This window comes from Nannospalax galili, unplaced genomic scaffold (genome assembly GCF_000622305.1).
Source record: "Nannospalax galili isolate Female #2095 unplaced genomic scaffold, S.galili_v1.0 scaffold324, whole genome shotgun sequence".
Classification (NCBI taxonomy): domain Eukaryota; kingdom Metazoa; phylum Chordata; class Mammalia; order Rodentia; family Spalacidae; genus Nannospalax; species Nannospalax galili.
Window position 1 is genome coordinate 2997679 of NW_008353027.1, and position 26270 is coordinate 3023948.

A 26270-nucleotide genomic window follows, 5' to 3' on the forward strand; every position below is an offset into this window, starting at 1 on the left:
GATGAAGCATCACTGTGATCCAGTCAAATCCCTAGAGAGAATGGTCATACTTCAGCATCTGCCTGACTCTCCCCTAAGATTGCTCTATTCTCCACCAGCAAACAATTGTGACAAAATTGGGTGGGGCAGAAAGTACTCAGGAGTCTGGCAAATTGAACAGGGCCCGTGTGAGAACTTCTTCAGCCAGAATGTTATTAAGACAGGGTCTGTTTGGTCAGCTGCAAGCTGCGCACTGAGCAGGCTGCTGAGAGAAATCACAGCAGATGTGTGGCCCCAACTCTGTGCTAGTGGAACAAGGGAGAAGGAAAGAAAATGCAGAACGAAGCAGAACGAGTGTGACCAGCTTGGGGACGGTTAAAAGGGAACTATTTTACTTCGGGGAAAACTGACCCACACCAGGAAATGTAAAATCCAAACTGTGCTGTATTTTCCTTTCCTAACACACCGATGATAACACTTTTATTTGTCATGAGGTTAAGATTACATTTTTAGAATCACAGTTTAAACCATTTTTCAGTTTATTCTAGAAGACATTTTGTATTCCAGGTGTGGCTATGGATATTATGGTTTGTTTGATTTTGTTCTGGTTGTTACCTGTACTGTGTGTCCTTGTACAGAACAAAGCCTGAACTAATGGCTTCATTTCTGGGTACTAATTTTTTTTTTTTTTTTTTTTTTTTTTTGAGACAGAGTCTCACTGTGTAGCAATGTCTGGCCTGGGACTCACTGGGTAGACGAGGATATGGAACTAATTTTATTGACTTAGAACTGCTCCCAGTAGAATAGATTCAGAATAAAAAATTAGTGAGAATATAGTTTTGATTGTTCTTTGTTCTAAATATCTTGTTTTATTCTTCCCTGCAAGTGGTTTTGGTGACAAGCACACCCCTGTGAATGGCACCACCACAGTATTATATCGCCGTTTCCCAAAGAAGCCCAAGCTCAGGCACAGTGTAAAGAGCCTCTCACCTGGAGATAAGAAGGAAGTGAACTGGTAGAAGATCTCCGAGTCCTTCTTCCGCCCGCTGTACCCCACCACACTGCCAACGTCAAGCGGGAAGGACTTGAGGAGAGCACCCGTGCTCAGGTCATGAAGCTGCAGAGTGTTCTTCACGTCATGGAGGTAGCACAAGACCAGGAAGTTGGACCTGACACAAGCCACCCATTCTGAAATGACAAAGAGAGTCCAAGACTACATCACTCACTGAACTGGAGTCCTAAGCCCACGAGTCCTGGGCCTAAGCGAAGTTGTTTAATGATTGGTTTTAGCCCCTCACCTAGTTTTCAGCAGTCCTTTCACATGGTGGCAGATGTTATGTTCAGGAGACAAAGTAGTCTCCATCTTGATCGACCATCAGGAGCGCCCAACCTTTTGACACTGCCACATTACGGTAACTACAAAGTTCACTCTTGAGAACTACACAATCAAGTTAAAAATATATATTTCATAATGTTTTAAGTAAGTTTATGATTTTGTGCTAGTCACATTCGCAGCTATTCTTGGCTATGTATGATCTATGGGAGCTGCAAACATTCATTCTGCTCTAATTTAGATCAGTGCAACCTAAAGGCCCATGTGTCCTGAGCCAATCTAGTCACTGGGAGGTGGTAGAACCTTTAAAAGTGAAGGCCTAATGTAAGAAGTCAGGTCACTGGGACTACGTCCCAGAAGATATTAGGACCCTACTTCTGCTCTTCCTCTTCTGTTTTACTGTCATGAGGTGAATTAGAGTTCCCACCACTTTGTGATGACTCTCTGTAGGCCCAGAAGCAACAAAGCTAACCAACTACAGACTGAAATGCCAAAAACTATGAGTCAGAATAAACCTCCTCTTTTAAGAAACTGATTAGTGGGGGCTGGAGAGATGGCTCAGCAGTTAAGAACACTGGTTGTTCTTGCAGAAGACCCAGGTTCGAATCCCAGCACCCACATGGCCACTAACAACTGTCTGTAACTCCAGTCCCAGAGGATCTGACAGCCTCTTCTGTCCTCCACAGGCATTGCCTGACACAGGTGCACTTACCTACATGCAGGTAATACACATGCACATAAAATAAAAATAATAAATAAAATTTAAAAAAAGAAGCTGATTAGCTCAGGCATTTTGTCAAAGTAACAGAAGGTAATTAAAATGCCTATCTACATACTTTGTATCTGACATCACTCTGTAGGGGACAGAGAGGAAAAGAGCAAAAACCAAACCATACTCCACAGTAGGGTTATTTGACAAGAATGTATCAAGCCCTTAGTCTACCATCAGATACCCTGCAAGGGGCTGGAAGGACATGTAGGAGGATGAGGTCATTCCCACCTCCGAGACATATCATAAACGCAGTGGGAAGATGTGGACATGGGGGAGTAATCAGTTCGTTGAAATGCAAAAACAGGAAACAACTCTTAAGCAAGGAATGAATTTTGACTTGAGAACAGGTTGTGGAGCTTGGGGACAAGGGTGGTTGGGAGGGCATTAGGGGAAATACAGCTTTCAAGTGGACGAGGTGTCAAAAAGAGAGGTGAGTCAAGGAATAAAGGCCAGAGTGAGGACAGAGGAAAGGACTCTTGAACAATTTTTTTTCACTTGTTTATTTTTATTTTATGTGTATGTATGCACACTCATGTCATGCAGTGCCTATAGAGGAAAGAAGAAGGCACTGGATCCCCTGGAACTGAAGTTATAGACAGTTATTTAGCTGCTATGTAGGTGCTGGGAACTGAACACAGTTCTCTGCAAGAGTAGCTAGTGTTCTTAACCTCTGAGTCATCTCTCCAGCTCCAGAAAGGACTCCCGAACGCAAGACTGAATGAGTACGGGAAGGGCAGACGGGGGATGGAGGAAGACAAGTGAACTATCTACACGGAAGAAGCAGAAAAAGCCGGTTCAATCTGGGGTACATGGTGATGCTGGTGGTAACTATCTGGGGGTATTTGGTGCGTTAGGGAGAGTGGGGTTCAGTTATCCTCTACTGAGGAGTCACTCTGAATGGAGAGTGATGTAAGTGAAGACAACGCCAGTACAGGAAGATGCATTTGACAAGAGGGCAAAGCAATGAAGTCTGCAGATGGATGGAGGGAGACAAGAACAGACAGTACTGCACGGCACCAGGAAGAACACCACGGCACCAGGAAGAACACCCCATGGCACCAGGAAGAACATCACGGCATCAAGAAGAACACCGCACGGCACCAGGAAGAACACCGCACGGCACCAGGAAGAACACGGAATAAAGCCCAGAGGCAAGGCAGAGAAACAAAAGGTACTTCCCACGAGTTGCCAGAACCTGACACTATGGGGATATGAGAAGTGAGGTGGCGATGCGAGTTCTCCTCGTGGCCCAGTGTGGAAGCTCACTGGAAGTGCACAGTGCAGAGCCAGAAGAGGAGGCAGTGAGGGTATGGGGAAGGAGAAGTAGAACAGCAGACACAGAGGCCAGGCTGGGACAGGGATGGCCTGTCCAGGGGAGAGATGAAAATAAGAACAGCACAGCAACAGCTCAAATGTGGTGAAAGGCTAAGCTTTCCTTGGGTTTCATGCTGGGGTTCTTGACACTGCTTATTTCTGCAAGCCATGAAAGCAGTGATTCACTTACAATGTGAGCACTTCTTCACTTGAGCCACAGGGAGGAGCACTGGGCACCTTGATCTTGGGTGGCTTTGATTACCACAGCAAACTTTTCCTTAACTGAAGATACCAAGAACTCTTACATTCAAAAGTACTTTGCCACTAATTGTTTATTTTTCTGTTTTGTTTTTAAAGAGTAACTCAATCAAGCAACATATTCCATGTGACTTATTGTTCTAAAGAGAAAAGCATGGATAGAAAATTGAAGTAAATTACAGCTGTCAAAGAATAATCAATCTGTGTTAACGAATACATCCAAATTATAAAAGACAAAGTGAGTAAGAAAAGGACAAGGAGATCTGTAGAATGTCAGTAATAAAAGCTCTGACTTTATAGCTGTATTTTATGAGTCAGGTCTAGTTTTTAATCCCTGATAGGGCATTCTGCACTAATGATATATAACAAAATCAGCTTTGCTTCTCTTTGAATTGATGAGTTCTAGTGAATACTTAAGGCTTTCCCCTTTCTAGTCTAAAGAACTTACAACCTTTCAAGAGGAAGGATACAAAAATATATCACCACTAATCTCCAGGTATTAATTTGCATTTCATTAGATCTATAAATGAGATAGGATGTCACTTTAAGGCACAATTTACCCTCCCCCGTTAGCTTTAAAGGCACAAAATTCAGAGGGCTTAGGAAATATTTAGAGCATCTATGTCCCTCTACAAGAATCGCTATTCTAACCTGAGCTGTTTCTAAAAATCACAAGGGCATATACATGAAGACAGGCTTCAAGTGTCCTTTGGACATACCAACACATGTGGTCAACACCATGTAGCAGGACCAAATTTGGTTCCTTGGCAAACCCTGGGGACACACTCCTGCCTCAGTAGGGACAGAAGCTGTCAGGTTCTAAAGTGACAATGGAAGAATCTTCACATGAAGATGCTCAACAAAATGGTCCAATAACTGCTCTACAACTTGTGATTCCTCATTTTTTGTCCTTTGGACAAAAAAGGGTCCAAGAATGAAGTGGTTCTGAGGAGACAGGTGAGGTGGTTTCCATGGAAAGTGCTCCAGGTGTGCTCTACAGTTTATTCCCCACTGTGAAAGCAAGGCTACTCCCTCCTACTGACTGCAGCCTGTGACACAAAGTACAAGTGCTGATGGAAACCTGACAAATGACAGGGACTGTGACTGGAATTTAGAGGGCAGGATCAACTAGCTACATTAGAGGAAAAGCCTGGAGTGAGCTGCCACCTGGGGATGGCAGATATGGATTTTGCAGGAAAGAGCAAGTGGGAGTTGTCTTGGGTCCTGCCCAATATTGGCTGGGAGTGGCAATCTTAATACAAAATGGTGTACGGGGGAAGGACAGCCAAATGCCCAGAGCTGAGAAGCTCAAGCAAACCAGTGCTTCCTTCAGAACCACGGAAACTACAGAATAAAAGACACAGCAGGAAGTGCCCATGGGAACCTGTGACCCTACGACCAGCTGTCTGCGGTCTATTCCAATAATACCAGGTTTAAATTTGTGTAAGACATAGTGGACAGAGAAAAGAGTCCCTGAGTGGTGTCGGTGTGAACTGGATCTACCCGACTGAATATGTGTGCACTAAAAAAACTCACTGTGGGGATTCTCTGACTGAGATGGGGACATCCTGTAGCTTGGGCATGTGTCCCCATTACTGCACACAATATGCCTCTGCTTTTCGGCCTTGGGAGTTTATCCTCATTGAACTTACCGCAGAAGTTCATCTCCAACAGGTAAACTTTTCATTGGCCTCAAAGTACTAAACTTCTCTTTTGTGTAAAACACTCTCCCCAAAAGTGAGTCTTCTAAAAAAAATTCAACTTTAATGCAATAATTTATAAGGTAGCAAATCATTTTTGGAAAAGTCAGACAAAATAAGTAAGTGCCTACAATGGTTTTTCAATGAAATATGGGGGATAGTCTATTCTCTTTTCTAGTAAGATGGCTGGAAATCCACGCTCAGCTTTGCAACAGGCAGAAACAGACAGCCAAAGGTGATGCAAAAGCTTGAAGCTAAGAGCCATGACTCTAAATGGTTCAAAAAATTAAATGTTAGCAATTATTATTGGATAATAAGCACACAAAGAAAACTGCTATTTTTAAAAAGCAGTCTCTTTGAAAACAGAAATTCATACCCCCAATTTTTTAGTAAGCATTTTTATGTGACATATTAACCTAAAATAATGTTACACAGTAAAGACTTGGATGCACTAGTTAGGCATTTCAGTCCTAATAACTACAAATCAAAAGTTCTTTACTGAATAACCAGTCACCAGACAGTAAGATGGACCAACCTGTTGATTTTCTCACCAAAAACAATATCACAATCTTCAGGACGCCTTTCATCTTACCTAAGACGTCTTTCTCATGCTCAGGAACAAGAACTTTCCACTTAGATTCATCAGGATCGGTGAAGTCAATGCTGATCAGGCGATAGTTAGGAGAATTGCGATTCGTCTTGAATATAAACACTGTCCCCTCGTTGGTTACATAGTCATATTCTCCTTCAAAGTTGTCTATCAGTTTTACCCACTTCAGGATTCCTGATAAGATACAAATCATCTCATCACCTCTGTGATGTTAAAAGAAATGGTGTGTGTGTGTATGCAGGAAAATGAAGGGTCTTTTCTGTCTACAAAGTGTAAGGCACAGGTGGTACTGGGAACTCTAATGCATAAAAAAAGGAGCAGGGACCAGCTGTAGGTGAGTGCCAAGGAGCCCTGGAGAACCCTGGCATCAGTAGAGACTAAGGACCTCGTCTCCTGACCCACCATCACACAATTATAATTCACTTTATCCTCTTCTGCCCAAGTGAGTCTCAAACCAGAACACTTCTTCCCATTTTTCCTGCCGTCCCACAACGTCCTCATCATTTGCTGCCTGCTCTACAGCTCTTAACCAGGGACAACAAACACCCTCTCCCAATTTAAAAAAGCATTTAAATTGTCACAACCTAGGAAGTGAAGATTGCTACTGGCATCTAGTGGTACAGGTCAGAGATGCTGCTAAGCATGCCACAATGCACAGGTCATCCTACAACATAGCAGCAACCAGCTCAAAATGTCAACAGGGCCAAGTCTGAGAAGAGAAGCCTTGCCTACAGACTTAGCTTTCTGCCTGGTTTTCCCTCAGCCACTCTTGATTTCCTCTACTCCAACAGTGTTTTAATATCCTAACCTGGTCCGTATTGGTGTCTCTTAAACTTTCAATGACTTCTCCCCACCCTGGAATAAAATCCAGGCTTTTAGTTGTGGTCTCCACAGTCTTTTCTCGCTCAGACTTCTGCTTGCTCTAACTCTTGCCTCACCTCCCTCCAGCAGTACTCATCATACCACAGGCTGTGTCCTCCGCCTGGCACACTCTCAAATGGCCAGCCCCTTCTCACAGGCACACACGTCATGACACGTCTCAAGATATAGATACTTAATTTGCTGATTTGTCTTTTTTATTCACTATATCATACTCAGCTTGCAGTTACTTTAAAGATACAAATAAAGCTATGCTGAATGAAAATAAGGACATTTTTCCAGTCCTTTATTTCTAAGAACTAATGTGGAGGTTGTTAAGTATACAAAGAATTATTATAGTTAAATGAAACTGGTTTGACATACTTATGATTACCAAGTTTTACCTGTGGTGTTACATTTTGATTTAAAGTATATTTTGTTTTTAAGACAGCTGCATCTTGCCTGTGGCATTATCTTAGACCTTTTCATCAGCTGTTCTTAGCTGTCGTCTGCACAATGGCTGTTTCCAGCCTTCATTTTAGCATTTATAGAGGTTTGTTCTTCACGTCTAGTAACTCATGGTTTCCCACTCTTGTTGGGCTGCATTCTAGACAATTTTTTTTAACATTTATATTCTATTTCACTAAATCTTTCTTTTGCTGTGTCTAAGCTCTTTAACCTAATAACTGAATTTGTAATGGTAATGATGGTATGTTTTACTACTAAATGTATTACTTAGTCCTTTTCTAAATCCAATTGATGATTCTTCACAGTATTTATTTCCTGTTTATACTTCCAAGCTTATTTTTTAGAGCAGTATCGCGCTGATTGTTCATTAAAAAATTTCTATTTATTTATTTTTATGTGTATGAGTGTTTGCCTGTATGTATATAAGTGTACCTGTGTTGTGCAATGCCTGCAGAGAATTAGAGTTGCAATGGTTGTTAGCTACCATGTGGGTGCTGGGAACTGAACACCTCTGGAAGAGGGGCCAGTGGTCCTAACCCCGAGCCATCTCTCCAGCCTGATTGTTCATTTAAAAAAGCATATTTAACATACTCTACACTAGGAGTCTAATAACCCCACACTGGTGTGTCTGCTGGCTTGACTTTTCATGATGGCATGACTGTATGACTTATCTTTTTGACTATGAATTGCTGATTTCCTTTGAAACACTGTCTATGGGATCCTTAGAGGCCTGGGTTGGGTTAAGTGGCAATTTTCCAGGGAAGGTCCTTACTTTCCTCTGCTTGTCTCTTCAAATACAATGAACCTGGAAGCACTGTGGAGTTCTATATCTCACAGGCACAACTGTCAAGCTGTACCCACGGGAAGGAAAATGTCTCTGATGTTTCAGGGGGGGAAATTCTTTTTATGTCTTAGCCCCTTACCAGTGCCATAGCAAAGAGTTTCCTCAGTGTGTGCTCTGGACCTTCCAGCTGCAAGACTGGATGTTTTACTTATCAAACGCCATTCTATTGGCTCTCAATCACAGAGAACCAAAGCTTTACCTCCCACCCCCTCCCCCGGTAGAAACCTTAGGGATAATCACTTCCAGATTAGAGTCCTTAAAATTACACTTTAATTTTTTTAAGTAGCAAACTACTGCCCTCAAAAGACTGCTCAGCAAGTGATCCACTTCAAGGTAACGGTATCTTGTTCATACAAAACAATGTTTTAAGCACAACACACACACATTCATTTCTTAGACCAGCAATAGCAAAAGTAAAATCATTAGCTACCAATGAAAAATTTTAAGATAATCGGGAAGGTTTTCTTGTTTACAGTAAGAACAATGAAACATAATTTTCTGGACTATGACATTTGGAGACACTGTAGACACATCTTGGTTCTGGGAAATGTCAGATTCACTGAACTTAAATATGCCCCCCCCGCCCCCCTGGGCCAATGAAGCATTTCCTGTTGTGAAACATTCATTTCACAACATAACCTTCTCATGGTTTCTGACTGAAGAGGTCATAGACCCAGTGCCATTTATCATAATCCCAACCTTCCCAAAGTCACCAGAGTATGCAGCAGAGCCAAAACACTACAGAAAATCCCTGTTGTGCTATGCACAGGTGAGCCTGAAGATAGGCAGTTACTCAAATAACCAAGCTCTGATGAATACCAAAACCTCAGATAAGCCTAAGGTCAGGTCACCATGTTTCAAAGCACCAACTCCAACTGTAAATGCAAACTGAGAGTCAGATGCTCATCAGAATAAGGAATTGTGGTTGGATGTGTGTAAATACAGCTGCACAATTTGAAAAATAGTTTAAAGGCTGGGCCTCATAGGTCTCACAGGCCTTCACAGGGCCTCACAGGCCCTCACAGGCCTCACAGGCATGGTATTTCAAAGAGAAGTCTGTGAAATCCCATTGTGCTTCAGAATCCTCCTCTGGACTGAAAAACAAGAGCCAATTCCCACAAGTAAAATAGGAGAAAAGGTATTTTGGGTGCACTATGGGGTTCATTCATTTTTTTGCTACTCACAAGCGAGAACCCTGTCATACTAAATGGCAAACAGGAAAAGTACTTTCTCAATTAATTTAAAGTTAATTCCTTAACTCCTTCAGATTTTGCCCATTTTGTCTGTGACATTATTCACTCTGAGGACAATAGAATGCAACTCATGAACTGCTCCACATTAAAGTTAAAACTGCTTTTTATAAGCCTATTTCTTGGTGGGGACAGATTTGTTTATTAAGTGGGGATTAGTTTAAGGTACAAAACTATACAGGCTTGCCTTGTCCTAAGGATAACAAACAAGGTGTGATTATGTACTGAGCCTGTGGGGGGTGAAGCTGCAGACCCTTTAGGCATGAAGGACTTTCCAGATACCGGTTGAAGCAAAGTCACGCTAGGCTGCACCTGTGTTGGGAAGTAATGGAACTTGTAGCCAGAGTCCTGGGAAGCGTGTGTTTTTTTGGGGGGCGTGGTGGTGGTTAAGAAGACTCAAGGAAGGATCTGCATGCATAGCTCAGAACCTGGTCCTGGAGACATGCAATCTACACGGGCTACTCCAATGACCTGAATTTTTCAAGTGACAAAAACTGAATGAGATGCCTCTGAGCAGAATGACTTGCTAACACTAATCTTTGAAAAATCTAATTTTTATCATTTCAATCTAATTTCTTCTAACTTTAAATCAAATCTAATTTCATCTACATAGCCATTTTCCTAGGAAAAATCTTTATAGTCACTAATCTTAAAATCATGACTTTTCCCCCAATCATGAGGAAACTGGAGGCCACAGGGGTAGAGATTCAAAAGACAAGGAAACTGACAGGTACATAGGAAGGAGAGCTTATGAAGCAGGGCACCTGGACACAGGGTTTGGAGAGGAACCAATAAAGTCATCTGCCACAAGCTGGTATAGATCATCAGGCACTGTTCTAGAAACTGGGTCTCTACAAAAAAAAAAAAAAACCAAACAGCTGTAGACAGGCAGGTCCCTTGGCTCATACAGCTCACAGATCCTCACACTGTATCTCTGGATGGAGAGATGAGACGAGCACAACAGAGAAAGGAGAAGGGGCGTCGTGGAGAGAAAGGACGGGGCACCTGAGACCCTCAGAGGCAGAAGTCTTGCTTCTCCTGCTGTGAGGTGACAGGGGCCCTAAGCATGCCTCTGGCAGTCAGGAGAGAAGAGACCACCATACTTTCTGTGGAGGATCTGCTCCCATCTTGAAGACTTGAAAAACCATGTAAATTTCTAAGGCCCACATGATAGGCTTACACCACTTCTACCTAGTGGTGCATGAGGTGGGTCACAGGAACGAATGACCTGATCAGACAAAGGAAGGAAAAGGCCTCAGTAGGTACTGAGGAAAGGCTGTGGCCCACAGGCCGGAAACCACAACAAACGTCTCCATGGTGTTCCAAATGCAAATACTGCCAGTATGAATGGCAAAAGTCAGGTACTCAAAGAGGTAGAGGACTGCTGAAGAGAGAGCCCCTTCAGAGAAGCAAGGGTGATGGTCAGCAAGGGAGAGTAGCTTCTCATTTCAAAAGGGCACATGGGGCTGGAGATGATGGGGGTAGAGTGCTTGCCTAGCATGGGGTCCATGTCAGCAGCAGGAAAACAGCAAACAAACCAACAAAAATCCCTAAGTAACAACAAAAATGCACATGGGCAGAAGATTCTGCTGGGAGACAAAGATGCTGAAATGCTTGAAAAGAGTCACCTAAGTGAAATTATTTACTTCTTAAGGAATGTGTTCCCATAGTGCCTTAATAAAGAATTAATTTGAAAACTGCTGATAATTCTTCCGACTCTTAAGGGGGAAAAGATTGCAAACACAGCAAAAGGGTCAAAATGTATCAAAAGAAATGTATAGTCCAGTAGAACAGAAGTAGACGTTTCATAACACTGCATGTAATTTTTTAGTCACCATTTACTCTTCAGTAATTCATCCAACATTTAAGGTAAGTAGTGCATTTCAGTTCAATGTTAGTTCTTCTTTCCCTTAAACAGGGCAACAAAAATTGGGGAGCAAACAGGGAGAGAACAAAAGGGTGTTCACTCTTACCAGTGAGGCACATAAACCCCCCCAGATTTCAAACCTCAGACTGCACAATGAGACCCTTCCTACCAGTCTCTCCCAGAGAGGCACATATATTTAGGCCTTTTCTGATTCTGAATCTGGTTTTGCGGTAAACAAATTAATAACCAAAACTTGTATTTAGCGCAGCTTTGATAAGTAGGATTTCTAAAACAAATTAAAGGATATCGCCAACCTACTATATTCTGTTACTAAAATCAAAGTGTGTGGTGATTCCAAATACTCCCCTTCTGTCAAGGAAAAGGAGGGAAGGAAGGAAGTGAGGGAGGGAGAGAAGGAAGCCGAGAGTCCCCTGTATGCCAAGAATCCAAAACTCATTCAGCTCTTTTCTTTGCATTTCCATTAATCTTCATATTCCTTATGAAGTAGATATTATTTCCCATTTGCAGACATGGAAATCTTAAGAAAAAACAACTTTCAAATGTTAACTTAAACTCTGTGGTATTGTCCCAAGATATTCACTGTAATTAGAAAGAAAGATTTAGGTAATTTTAATGCTTACTATCTCCACCTGCTGTTTTTCCCTTTTCAGAGACTACACTGGCCTCATCTCTTCAATAGTTAAACACACATGGTACAGGCAGTACATCACTGCTGTAGGGTCCACATCCTCTGACCCAACCAGCCAGACTGAAAATATTCTTTTGAAAAAATGCATTTGTACTGAACATGTAGACTGTCATTATCCCCTGAATTTCCAAACAGCAACTACTTAAATTGTCTTAGCTCTTATACATAGTACAGAGAAGATTTAAAGTACACACACAGAGATAGACAGGAGGTTCTATGACATTTAAATAGCAGACGTGCGTATCTGTGGATCCTGGTGTCTGTTAGGAGTCCTGGAATCCATGCCACATGGACATCAAAGACCAACTGTATTTGCTTCTTTAAATAGTCATAATCATACTACTGACTCACAGTAAACCAGTGATAAGAAAATAACGAACAAGATGCCTCTAATTCTGCCCCTTGAAATTGGCTTTTGAACCCATTTAAAAAACTGAGTGACCCAGTGGGTCAATCCTGACAGGATTACTAATTCAAAAGAATAACTACTCCAAGGGCTGGAGAGATGACTCAGTGGTTAAAAGCACTGGCTGTTTAATATAGGAGTCCTGTCAATGGACCAGCATTCTGCAGACTCTTAATGTCTAAGTTTTGGCCCTTTGTGACCTTTTACGTTCCTGGCCCTCAGTTGCATGAGGGATCTTCATTAATGAGAACTGAGAGATTCATTAGTGTCATCTTCATTATCCCTGTTCTGTGTTCCATGAGCCTTAGGTGTAGATGTTGCATTGTTGATGTGTTGCTTAGGCCTGGGCAATTCATAGACAATGTCTGTGTGTGACCAGTTGTGGTACTTGGTAATAGTTTCTGACTGCTGCAAAATAAGCTTCTTTGATGAGTGGTGACTGGGATATTTGTTTATAAATATAAGAATACATATTTTGCACATAGCAAGAAATTACACTAGTCTAGGGATGTGACAGTCTCGGGGTTTTCTCTAAGATCTATGACCACTACAGCCATGTGTATTTGGCTAAGTTTACAGTACCACACTTGAGTTTCCTTCCACTGATTGGGCTTTTAGTCCAATTAGGTAGCTGTTGATTGCCCCCAAGATAAAGGTGCCACTACTGCACCAATGTCATATGCTATGCCAGCCACTAATGTGATTATTTGGTCTTGAAGCTGGTGTTGGAGCTCAGTGACCATTGCAGAAGAGGGGGTAGAAAGACTGTAAGAGCGAGGGAACAGGTGCAGGACCATATGGAAACAGAATCCTACAAACTCCTGGGACCCTGCTCATATGATTCTATGACAATGGTGTCAGCATACAAAAGTCCCATGCAAACTCATGCAGACAAAAACACAGCATAGAACTGGGAAAATGAACAGCAGACTCCAATCTTAGCTGAGGATACACTGGCAGCTGATCACTGCTGGGTGAGGAAGAGCTGGTCTTCCTAAAATAAGACTCTAGATAGCTGACGAGACCTCAGTGGATGGACTTGCACAGGGGAACATCTGGGGACACTGACTTGACTCACTGGGCCTTAATATGAATGACAGAGTACATGGGCTCCGGGGGGAGTGGGAGCATGCTGGTGGGGGCGGGGGTATAAAGATGATTAAGATTCTTTGAGATATTCTGTATAAAATACACAAAAACTCAATAAAAACAATTAAAAAAAAAAAAAGAGCACTGGCTACTCTTGCAGAGGACCCAGGTTCAATTCCTGGTACCCAAATGGTGGTTAATAATCATCTGTAAGTCCAGTTCCAGGGGATCCAATGCCTTCTTGTAACCTTCACAGGCACTGCACGACACAGGTGCACTTGCACACATGTAGGAAATACACTCATACAACAAAATAAAAACAATAAAATATAAAAAGATAATTTTATAAAAAGAGAATAACTATTCCAAGTTTTCTGTTATCCCCAAATGTGACCGCCAAGCACTAACCAGTTCAGTAACTTATGAAAACAGCAAGCTTAGGTTATTGTTCGTAACATGAGCTCTATGTTATCAACCAGGCCATGTTAATGTGTCTAGTTAACCAAACACTAACTTTGGTGTTTCTGTGGAGGTATTCTGCAGATAGGATTAAAGCCCACAATCTGCTGATTTTAAGCATGGGGTATACTCTACAGAAGACTGGGCTAATGAGATGGCTTAGTGGGTAAAGGCACTTGCTGCCAAGCCTGATGGCCCATGTTCAACACTGGGACCCATATACCAGAGAGAGGGAACTGCCTTACGTGTTGTTCATGTACACTAAATAAATGTAATAAAAAAGAGAAGAAATTCCATTCACAGACAACAGCATCAGCTTGTCTGTCCTTCACAGCACACCCTACAGAGCTCACACTTGCCTAAATGGTTCCCACAATCACATAAGCCAATTCCTTGCAATAACTCTCACTCCTATCCATTCTCTCCTTAACCCCAGTTCTGTGCCTGACATATCTATCCATAAACTGCTAATACTTCAGAAGCATAACATATCCCCAATTAACTTTAAAGAGAAATGTATAAACCTTGTATGGCTCTGAGATACACAGTCCCAAACAATGTATGTTTATGCACAGTTCTAGCAGCTAGGTTATTTTATTCATGTCAGAATAATCCTAGAGTTCTTCTGGACCTGAAGATATGGGGCAATGTGGGAAATGGTCAGGGCTAACATTTGCTAATAAGCACTTGCTCTGTGCTGCCTCTATTTCACCTACACAAAGCCACTCCAGAAAAGATCAAGTTGGAGGAGGGCCAAGAGCCAGCTTATTTTGTTCATAGCACCTTACTCGCCGAACGCATCAAAACTGAGCTATTATGATATACATGTATTTGTGGTTTTCATACAGGATGGTCCTCAGTTTGTAACTCCCATAAGTTCCCATTACTTCCTAAATGACCAGGATAGAAGGGCTCATGTATTAGGTCTCTCATCCCAGGCTTCTGAAGCCACTTCAGAGTGACGAAAGAGAAAACTGTCTTGTTAGAAGAGCACTCTAGGCTTCAAAAACAAAACCCTTTCCCTCTGCTCTTATTCGCCTTCCTCTAGTGTCTCCTGTCTCCAAGCCACAGGAATTAGAAGTCTTCTTTGCCAAGATGGGTCATAAAAACTGAAAATATGGAGCTGAAGAGAGGTTCAGCAGTTTAGAAGATCCAGGTTTCGTTCCTAGCAACCACATGGCAGCAAACAACTGTTATTAACTCCAGTTACAGAGGATTCAATGCCCTCTTCTGGCCACCATAGGAATTGCAGGCAAAACAGTCACACACATACAGTAAAAATAAATACATTTTTATAAGCCTGAAAATATAATCTTTCCCTATCTTTGTGTCTTGGTTAGCCATAAGGAAATCTCTGACAGTTGGTCAGAGCACCCTCATTTCATCCCACCCATACCTCAAGGAATGATGACTGCCCAGAGGGTCGAGAAGAATCTGGACAGACAGACACAGTAGGGTTACACGCTGTCCTGATACATTAGGTCACACCTTTTTGGTCTGATCACATTTCCATGTTTCTATGATGACTAGGCATTGAAGTCTCCATAAAAACCCAAAAGGCCTGGGTTTGGAGAGCTCCCCTCCCTGAGTGCATGAACTCTTTCAGGAAGGGCAAGGAGAACCTACCCATGCCATGAGGATGGTGCAACCCAAGTCTGCAGGAAGTGAAATCCTAGACCTTGTCCTATGGAGCTCTTCATCTGGCTGCTTATTTATACCCTTTAAAACATCCTTTGGAATAAACTAGTAAATATAAGTACAGTGTATCCCTAAGTTCTTTCTATAAGCAGCTCTAGCAAATTAAATGTAATTGTGGGGGACAGTACGGGGCTGGGGGGAGAACTCTGAATGTTAACCAGCGAGCCAGAAGTTCCAGAGTCCTGCATTTGTGACCGGGTCTGAGGTGAGTGCAGTCCTGTCTGTCTGTCTTGTCTTATCCATCCATCCATCCATCCATCCATCCATCCATCCTCCCTCTGTAGCTCAGGCTGACTAGAGCTCACTATGTAGTCAAGGCTGGCCTCACACTCATGGCAATCCTCCTGCCCCTAGTGCTGGGATGACAGGCATAAGCCACTATGGACAGCTTGTGGATGCAATCTTAAGAGATGGAGCCTTCGGCCTACAGTATCTCAAGCTACCTTCAGCACTTGGTAGCATGACTGAATGAACTGGAGGACATCCAGCTCTGTCCATGGCAATGCTCATGGCATGCTTGCTAGTGGTGAGATAGTCCCAGACTTGGGATCACAGGAGTGACCTGTGTTCTAGAACCTAGATGTTCATCTAGGAGGAAAACCCAAGTTGTCTTTGCCTCTGTACCTTCAGATGGCTAGGGTTTCTCAGAAGCCTCTGTTTGTTCTTCCGTCACTCATGACTACACTGTTGAGAATTTTCTTAGGGCCTAGTGCATCTCTGTGCAGCATTCCTTTAGAGATGCCAATCTCTGCATACCACACTCTAACTCTTCACTAAAACTGCCTGATATGGCAGGAATGTATAAGAAAAGAAAGATAAAGACCAAAATATTGGGAAGAGAACAAAGGTTTTCTAGCACTGGCAGGTCAACATATGAATATGTGGATGGAATTTCCTTCGCTATTTGAAGTTAAGCAATTTGTATTTTTTAATTTGCTAGGCTGTATCTTTTAATAACATAGGCCTACTTAGTAATTTACATGATGAAGTTGTAGACAGAAGATGCAAACAGCACTCTCTGTAGAACAAATACTGGGATTTGGATTTTTTTTTTTTTTTTTTTTTTTTTTTTTTTTTTTTTTAAAAGGAGGTCTCCCTGAGCCCCAGCTGTCCTGGAACTCACTATGTAGACCAGGCTGGCCTTGAACTCACAGAGATCTACCTGCCTCTGCCTCCCGAGTGCTGGGATTAAAGGTGTGTGCCACCATGCCCACCTGTGATTTGGATTTTTAATAAGCCAGAGAAAGCCCAAAGCTTTCTACCATCTAAGAAGTGCAGAAATGTGTGCAAGGCCAGCAGCACTGTCACTTAGATTTGATCTCAAGCTTACTCAGCTCTGCACAGACCCAGGGGACAATTGTTTGCTCCTTCCAGAGAATGTGAACATTGATGTGGTGGTTGTAGTTTTCTTAAGACCAAATGGTTGCATCAATTTTTTTAAATAGAAGAAAATATATAGCTTTATTAAATGGTTACATACTTAGCACCAGTATAGAAATTACTGACTTCACCCTGCTACATGTATGAATGGTACAATATGATATCTAGAATGTTAATATGTGGTTCTTGCTCAGAAGTTTAAATGATGCAATGCCCAACTGAAAGGAAATATTTTCATATCAGAATATAATTGGATACTAAAATGAGGTAAATTATTTTAGAATTTATATTTTGAAATCTATGTCAAGCATCTCTAAAATACTATTATTTTACATTAATCAGTAATTAGTTTAGTGTCCTTATCTGGCCTCCATCCTGTGTGATAGTTTCAGGCTGGTCAAACTTTAGCATAGTAAGCTGTACAGCTGAAGACTTTAATGCCTGATATTAGTACAGTAGGTAACTAGTTAGAAGAGCCATCGAGCCATCCCCCAGTTTCTAACAGGCTAGTTCCATGCACACTATGACTTATATGACTACAGGACCAAAATCAAGCTGTTATTACATATGCGGGTCAAGGAGGGGCTGTCATCACAAAACCTGTTAACCTGGTAAATGCTCATTCGTGTAGTAACCACTTGCCTGGGTTAGTCTGCACCCTAACATCTAGATGGTTATAACGCGTTACAGACCAGTATGTCAATTTCTCCATAACATTCTTCATTTGTAGACACAAAAGGTTCTTGTCACAAGAAAGTGCAAAGGCTCTGCTTAATTCCAATTTACAAAGAAAAAGCATAGCTAAGAATCAACTTCATCTAATTTATCCTCATTACACAGACTATCACAAGAAGAAAACTTCCGATGAATTGGGTTGATGTGGAGGAATGGAAGACGGCTTCTTGAGAAGTCAATTAGAAGATCGAAATACTGGCTTTTAGATTATCCTAGGGTAATTATCTAGGTCTGAAATAGCTTACCAGTGATGCCATTGGACTCCTGCTTCAGATCACAGTACCAGAGTCGGTTAACTGGATCACATCCCTCCCAGATTGATAACAAGACATAGCGACCATCATCAGATAACTACAAAGAAGACAAAAACAGTGCATAAACCTGATTAGGACAGACTTTTTGTTAGAAGACTGTTAAATGTATATTAATTATTCTCATCATTGTGACCAAAGAGCCAACAAGAAGTAACTGAAGAGAGAAGATTCATCTTGGCTCATGGTTTAAGAGGACATGGTTATCATGACAGGGAAGACATGGCAGCAGAAGCTTGCTCACATCTGGGCAGATGAGGAACAGAGACAGGCAGGAAGCTAGCCTGGGCTATATACCCCAGCCCCTGCCCCCAGCTAGGCCCCACCCACTAAAGGATCCACATCTTCTCAAAGCAGCACCACCAGCTGGGGACCAGATGTTCAAACGGAGGCTGTGGAGGACATTTTATATTCAAAGCACAACAAACGCTAAGCAAAATACTAAAGAAAACTTCAAAAGCACTGCCTTTATTCCAAACTCAAAATCTGATAATAAAGTTACTTTAAAAAAAGATCATCAGGTGGGGCTGGGGAGATGGTTCAGTGGTTAAAAGCACCAGCTGCTCTTGCAGAGGACCTAGGTTTGGTTTCCAGAATGCACATGGTAGCTAACAACTGTATGTAACTCCAGGTCCAAGGGATTCAATGCCCTCTTCTGGCCTCTGTGAGCAACAAGCATATGGGGACACTTACACTGTAGGCAGAATACTCTTATACATAAAATAAAAATAAATACATTAAAAAAAGACCACCAGGGCCTAGTATGGTGGCACTTTAATCCCAGCATTCCATCCTGGCACTCCATCCCAGCACTCAGGAGGCAGAGGCAGATGGATCTCTGTGTAATCGAGGCAGCCTGGTCTACATATCAAGTCCCATGCCAGTCTGGAAAAAAGAATCCACCACCAATTTTATTTCACTTAGTTGCAGTTTGAGAAAGCATAGCTATTTAAGTAGAAAGTATCACTAGGTGATAACTGAATGTCATGATTTTTATTTAAATTTCCTTTTATTTAAATTTCCTTTTTTATTAACAAAAATATATACAATTTTATATTCTGAACAGCAACACTTTTTTTTCTTCTTTTTTTTTGAGACAGTGTCTCCCAGCAGCCCCAACTACCCTGGAACTTGCTATGTTGCTATGTATCAGGCTGGCCTCACTTTCACAGAGCGCCACCTGCCTTTTGGCTAGGTCACAGTGCCCAGGTATCTGGCTGAGCATTAGTCAAGATGATTTTGTGACAGCAGCTCTTAGATGAATTTGTGTTCAAATGAATACACATGGGGGGAAGATTTCCCTCCACAATGTGGGTGGATCTCAAACAATTAGTCGTGGGCCTTAAAAGAACACAGACAGGCCTTTCCTCAACAAGAAGTGGGCTGCTTTGGTTCTCAACTGTAATTCTTTCCTGAAATTCCAACCTGCTAGCCCCCATTGCAAAATCTGGGACTTGGCCGGCCGCCATAGTCATGAGGCAATTTCATTTTTTAACTTTTTTTGGGGGGGGAGAATTTCATACATGATTATAGTACTTGCATTATATCCATCCTTCCCAGGCCCCCTCCAACTTCCTCCCATGTCCCCCCAACTACTTGTATGAGGCAATTTCTTAAAATCCTTTGTCCATAGAAACACATGCATGCACACATGCACACACACCCTACTGGTTCTTTTTCCTTGGAGAATACTGCTACGATTACCAACTGTTAGTCCTGCATTTGGTCATTCCATAGGTATTTGCTAAGCATCTATGTACAAGCTGATGTGCAAGTTTTGTTTCTAGATGCTAAGGATGTATCAGTGAACAACTCAGGAAAAACGTTACAGGCAACAGAGGAGACAAATAAATATGGAGCTAAGCTATACATCACGCACCGAAAAGTGCCATGGAGAACACAAACAGATCTCAGGGAAGGAGACAGGATGTGTGAAGACGGCCCTAGTTTTAACAAAAGCACCAAGGTGGGCTGTTTTCTGATGCACTGTTTCACATTACTGTCTTTTTCTTTTTTAATCACTGTTTCCCTATGTAAAATGTGTTTTCTTCTCTGGAGGTTTTTAATATTTCCTTGATATTTTTGGTTTCCTGCAAATTTATTACAATAGACAGAATGCTTGAGCTCTATTAGGCTTCTTTGAACAAGGGGTTTGTATATTCTATCAAACATGTAACTTTGCTGCTAGTTTCGCCTCATGCATATTTCTTAAATACCCTCATCCCCATCCCGGCCTTCAGCACACAAGGTGATTCACTCAGTACTGCCCCACTGGTCAGTCAGATTGTGCTTATTTTTGTTTCCTCTCTTTGTGATTTAGTTTTAACTGTCCTGTCTTCAAATTCATTGGTATTTTTATTTACAGAATCTATACTGCTGTTAAACTTATGCAGAAAGATTTTCATTTCAGAATTTATCTTTAGAGCAAACAACATGGTTCATGTTTTCATTTTTCTGTTTATTATACCAATTATTTTCTAAAAATCTTGACAAATTTTAAAATCTTTAATTTGTAATTTCTGGACGTACTCCTAGGAGTGAGTTCTCTTGTGGCTATAGGTCACATTTCTCTGTTCATTTGCTACATGTAGTGACATTCTGAACTGAATTTTAGGCATTTGGAATGTTGTCTAGAATTTTTTTTTTTTTTTCACCTGACTGTAAGATGTTTTGAGGCAGTTAACTTGCTGGCAAACCAGGTGGACTTTCATTCAGGCTTGTTTTCCAGCTTTGCTGGCTGAGGCCTACAGCCCAATGGCTAAAGCACCAACTCTTTTTTTTCAGAGACTTCACTGAATGTCCTGGGTGTTCCTAAGGTCTTTCCACAAAGCTCTGCCAAGCCTTTAACAGCTGTCAATTCACAACTCCTGGGCTGTTATTCTGAGCCAGAGTGAGGAAAGCCCATTCAATTCACACTCCTCATGACAGAGAGCTGAAGCCAGGAGAGGATCCTAAGGGAAATCTCTAGAACTCTTAATAGCAAAACCCCTCCTCCGGCACTTTGCTTTCCACACCCTAACGGCTTCAGTCTCTTCGGATCCTTAGTTCAGTCAGAATGAACTGTTCACAATTCTTCCTCTTTGTGCTAGGGGGTCCCTAAAACAAGGGAGAAGGCTGGGGTAACCCCTCTCATGAGTCAGTCCCACACTGCCTGTTGGCCAGGCTCTAAAAACAGTTGTTTTGTCTCTGTGTCCAGCGTTTTAGCTGGGCCAGGTAGTAGGCTAGACCAGTATCACTCATGCCATCATGGCCAGAGAAGTATCTATGCTAAAGTCTAGTGGCTCTATTGAAAATAAACAAAACATAATTTAGTTTTTAAAATCCCACCTGAGAATCTGTATTTTTTAAAAACTCACTGTTACTAACGATAGGCTTCAACACTCCTGTGTTTATTCATCTTGTCTTTTCTCTCTCTGTTTTGGTTCTGGGAACTGAACCTAGGGCCTTCCACATGTTAAGCATGCACTTTACTACTGAGCAACAATCCTGTATATAAAATTTTTTTTGGAGACACGGTCTCATGTAGCTAAGGCTGGCCTTGAACTTCTTTCGGATCCTCCTGCCTCCGCCTACTGAGTGCTAGAATTACAGTTGTGTACCACTATACCAACTCAAAATCAATTTCTTTATAAATCTTTTTTGATTGATTTGAGTTATACATTTCTCGTTTCAGATTTTAATATAAGTAGCTAGCAAACATTCAAAATTTTAGTTCCATCTTTTTAGATCATCCCATTATTAAAAGCGTCAGTAATTCACAATTACAATCTTATTCATTACCATCCGAAGCGGCCTCATTAACATCAGTTCACGCTTTTGTTCTCTTCCTTGAAATAAAGACAGCCTGGTGCCTACAGTCATGCTACATCAATCATAAATGATAGCTAATTCAGCTGTAGCGCCTCAGTCAACAGAAGGACACAGGGCAGGAACATTCACTGCAAGAGCGCCAGACCTTGGACAGCAGCTGCCTCCAGCGGATCTAATGAGCTCTCCTCAGCAGTGCAGACTAAACACTAATCTAAGGCAGAAGTCCCAGGGTACACTGTGTCAGAATGCCAATTACTAAGGCAGTCTTCCTTCTGGTTGTCATCACAATTCAGAGATGTTCTGTAGCCAAGAAAATCTGCGAAGCTGGAAATACCTTTGCATGTTTTAATGTTCAAGGGAGCGGTCTCAAAAGCACTTGGTAGTTCCTTGCCCCAAAATGTACAGGTTAGAAAAACACCTTTTCTCCACTAAAATGTAAGCTCTAACAACAATTTTTAAAGATTATTTTTTGGAAGTCATGGAAAGACAAACAGCCTATTAAGGAGGAGGGTTTTTTAAAATCTTAACTGAGTCTAAGGTGACTTTTCTAAAAGCCAGACAAAAGAAAAACTCAAGAGCAGGAGAACCAAGGGTCTCCTGGGCCTTGGTAAAACAGTGTTCTAATCCACAGAATACTATTATTTTAAGCAACGCGACAGCAGCTAGAGGAAGCTTTCTGGAAGCAATCTGATAAAAAAACACTTACTTTTTGCAACAGAGACACAGTGAGAGCAATCTGTGAATTATGAAATATATAATTCCTAAGTCCCTGGTTTTCACACCTTTCTTCTATTTTATACCATTTTAAGGAAAAATGTCTTATGTCATAATCACTTGTTTTTCATGAAAATCTACAATTTGTGCAAAAAACATTAACAAAATCAAAACCCTGGAGCTGGAAAGATGGTACAGCACTGGGTGCTCTTGCAGAGGACCTAGGTTCGGTTCCCAGCACCCATACAGCAGCTAACAATAGTTCGCAACTCCAGTTCCAAGGGATCTAATGCCATCTTCTGACCTCCATGGGCACTGTATGACATGGATATACTTAACATACATGCAGGCAAAACACTCATACACCTAAAATAAAAATAAATCCAAAGCCCTCTTCTGACCTCCGCGGCATTGCACGACATGGGCGCACTCACATACATGCAGGCAGTACACTCATACACCAAAAATAAAAATAATAAAATATTTTTTTTTAAAAGTAAAACCCTAAGAATCACTATAAATGATACATGATGTTTGCTGAAAATTAAGTTTCCATTCTTGGGGCTGGAGAGATAGTTCTGTGGTAAGAATACCAGGTGCTCTCACAGAGGACCCAGGCTAAACCCCAGCACCCACATGGCAGCTAACAACTGTTCCTAACTCTAGTTCCAGTGGATCTGATGCCCTCTTCTGACCTCCGCAGGCATTACATGACATGGGTACACTTACATACATTCAGGCAACACGCTCATACACATTAAATAATAAATAAATAAATAAATAAGTAACAAAGGTCAGATGTGGTGGTGCACACCTTTAATCCCAATACAGAGGCAGAGGCAAACAGATCTCTGTGAGATCGAGGCCAACCTGGTCTACACAGAAAGTTCAGGCCTGTACTGTTCCTAGAGGTCAAGGCTAAGACTTCATTTTTATTTCTATCAGTTTTTAATATACAGGTACTTTGACAATCTAATTCTGTGAAGTCATGTGGATTACATTTGAAGTATGGATTTAATGCAATTACAAAATAACTAAGGAAAAAGAAACTGCTAGTATCTATATATAAAAATATCTAGACAGAAGAAAATGTCTAAATGTACAAAGGACATGGGATTCTATTGATGGGCAAAAGAACATTTGATTGTTTAGTGGTAAAGAGCTTTATTACCTACAACCAGTCAGACACAGGAAAGCGAAAACAAAAACAAAAGGATGAAGGCACCTGCCTTCCTCCTGCCCTGTGGTTGCAGATCGCCATCTCTTTGAGGTAAGACGAACAGAGTGCTCTCCTCCAGGCTTAAGAGATCCATTCCGTCTCCCTGTCTCCTGGATTCCTTTTCCTTCCAGGTTTTTCTCAAACAACTTCCCCCTGTGCCGAGCAGTACCCAAGTCCTTAGTGAAGGAGGAGAGCCACTCGGCTTGCTTTGAGTAAGATTACTTGGATATACCATGAGTCACTGCAAAATCGGGATCCTAGAGTGAACCGCCAGAGTAAGGTTCAAGGACGAAAGTTTTCTATAATGAAGTACATTCCTTTGTCTAGCATGGATGAGGGTGGATGTGAGTACAGTGTAACCAATGGCTGATCTCAGTAGGCTAATCTAGGCTCCAGCCCACTTTCTATTTTTCTTAAAAAGACATGCTACCAAACAAAGAAGTCTGCTATTCAGTGAAGCCGGGGCTGAGGATGTTCATTGAATCAGCATTACTGAGGGTCTACTGCTGAATTGGTTCTGGAATACACAGAAAAACAGGACAAGGCTTTTAAGAGCTCATCCCATGATGTTCCAAGTAAACAGACACAAACAAGAATAATCCATACTGTAGCACTTTAGTAACAGAAAGTACAAAGTATGATAGGAGTGGCAGAGAGGAACAAGCAAGGGAGGAGCTGTGAAAACGGATCTCAGCAGGCTCTGGGAAACGATGCCCCTGATCCCCAAGGGAGAGGGAGAATTCTAAAAGTAACTGCTTAAAAATTCCCATCCTTACAACTACTTATGCTAGTCTAGGTATCTCGAACCAGCACTGGAGAGTTGTCCAGCGTATATTCAAGCTACAGGCACTCATTCTCAATGCTTCTCTCACGAAGAAGCCATGGCAGACTACCCGCTGGGACCCTCTGTGCTGAGTGCTGGAGAAGATGGCTCTCAGTAAAGGATCTCTCCAGGACTCATCCTCAGGTTGAAGAAAGTCATGTCTGCCAAGGTCATGCATCCTTTCTGGTTCACCCCGATACAATGCCTGACTAATGCAAAATTATAAAGGCCCTGACACTGTTCCTTTCCTCTCCCTGCATCCCACTTAGGACACAGCTGAAGGGCTAGCCTGGCTGAGAGCTCTCTGAACGGCTGCTTGAGACCTCTCTAATACTATACCAAAGCCCAGCTTCCCACTGCCTTCACTTTCCAACAAGGCAGAGGTTTTATAGCACACACATTTCTACCGAGGCAACACATTTCCAGGGAATCTTGTGGAGAGCCACAGCCTCCGCCGCCATTACAAGATGGCGCCGGTATTGGCTGAGAGCTCTCTGAACGGCTGCTTGAGACCTCTCTAATACTATACCAAAGCCCAGCTTCCCACTGCCTTCACTTTCCAACAAGGCAGAGGTTTTATAGCACACACATTTCTACCGAGGCAACACATTTCCAGGGAATCTTGTGGAGAGCCACAGCCTCCGCCGCCATTACAAGATGGCGCCGGTATCCGGACCTTCTTAAAAGTAAACATCCTGCCGCACCCATAAGGGGCGTGCACAAGAGCCTGCTTTCCCCCGCCTCCTCCCGTGGCGTGATCTCCAGCAACCAATCCGCTTCTTATGATCTCCAGCAACCAATCCGCTTCTTATACATCATAAATGGGACCTTTGGGGCATATATAAGCAACAGCTCTCCCACTTCTCGGCGTCTTTGGTCTTCAGTCTTCAAATAAACTGCTGCAGAAGGATCCTGACTTGTCCTCCCGCGTCGTTCTTGCCGGCGAGACGGAAAGCGGTCGGGGACAGCTGATGCCGAGACCCGGGAATCAACATCGCTGGCGCCGCCCGAAGACCCCTCCAATACAGGAGGAGGATTCAGAACTGCAGGTAGGTTCGGAGAGGTATGGATGTTGTGGAGATTGCTGGAATTGTTTTTGCCTTGATTATGGGAGCCTTTGTAATTCTGCTTCTTACCCTATGCCTCCACGCGGGTTACTGTCAGGAAGTTATGGAGGAAGGGCAAATGGTTCTAGAGGATCTCCAGGACAGCCTATCAGAAACCGAACGAAGTGAAAGGATGGGAGCACGTGCAAAAGAAAATAGGGCCCAAAGTGAAAATGGACCTCCCGGTAAGCCAGAGGAAGGCAGGGGAGAGAGCACTGTCGAAAAGGACGGAGCAAGAAACCAAGTAACAGGTTTTAGACAGGGAAGAAACTTACCAAAGGGGTATTTATACCCCACAAGGGAACTTGCTGCTCTGCAGTTAGAAGAGAGCAGTTTAAGCCCAGAAGAAGAGATAGAATTAGAAGAACAAGCAGCAAATTATGAAGAAAATAGATACAGGCCACTGGAATATAAGAACCCAGTGCCCTACGCTGTGGGACGGGGAGCTGCTACTGCCCCCCCACCTTATTCAATACAGCCATCATGTTCACTCCTCCCTAAAATTGTGAGGAAAAAGCTGGGTATGGCCTTCCCAGTTTTTGAAATGCCTATAGAGGG

The 26270-nt window shown here is 42.3% G+C and overlaps 1 protein-coding gene across 1 annotated transcript in view; it reads right to left on the minus strand.

Moving 5' to 3' along the window:
• Prep (prolyl endopeptidase) overlaps positions 1 to 26270 on the minus strand; it is a 124795-nt gene that overhangs the window by 47290 nt on the left and 51235 nt on the right. Inside the window, exons 7-9 of the mRNA XM_008850296.2 lie at positions 17975 to 18080; positions 5949 to 6140; positions 970 to 1167 (exon numbers count right to left, since the gene is read on the minus strand). Of these exons, the coding sequence (XP_008848518.1) occupies positions 970 to 1167; positions 5949 to 6140; positions 17975 to 18080 (496 nt within the window). The remainder of the gene's footprint in view (positions 1 to 969; positions 1168 to 5948; positions 6141 to 17974; positions 18081 to 26270) is intronic.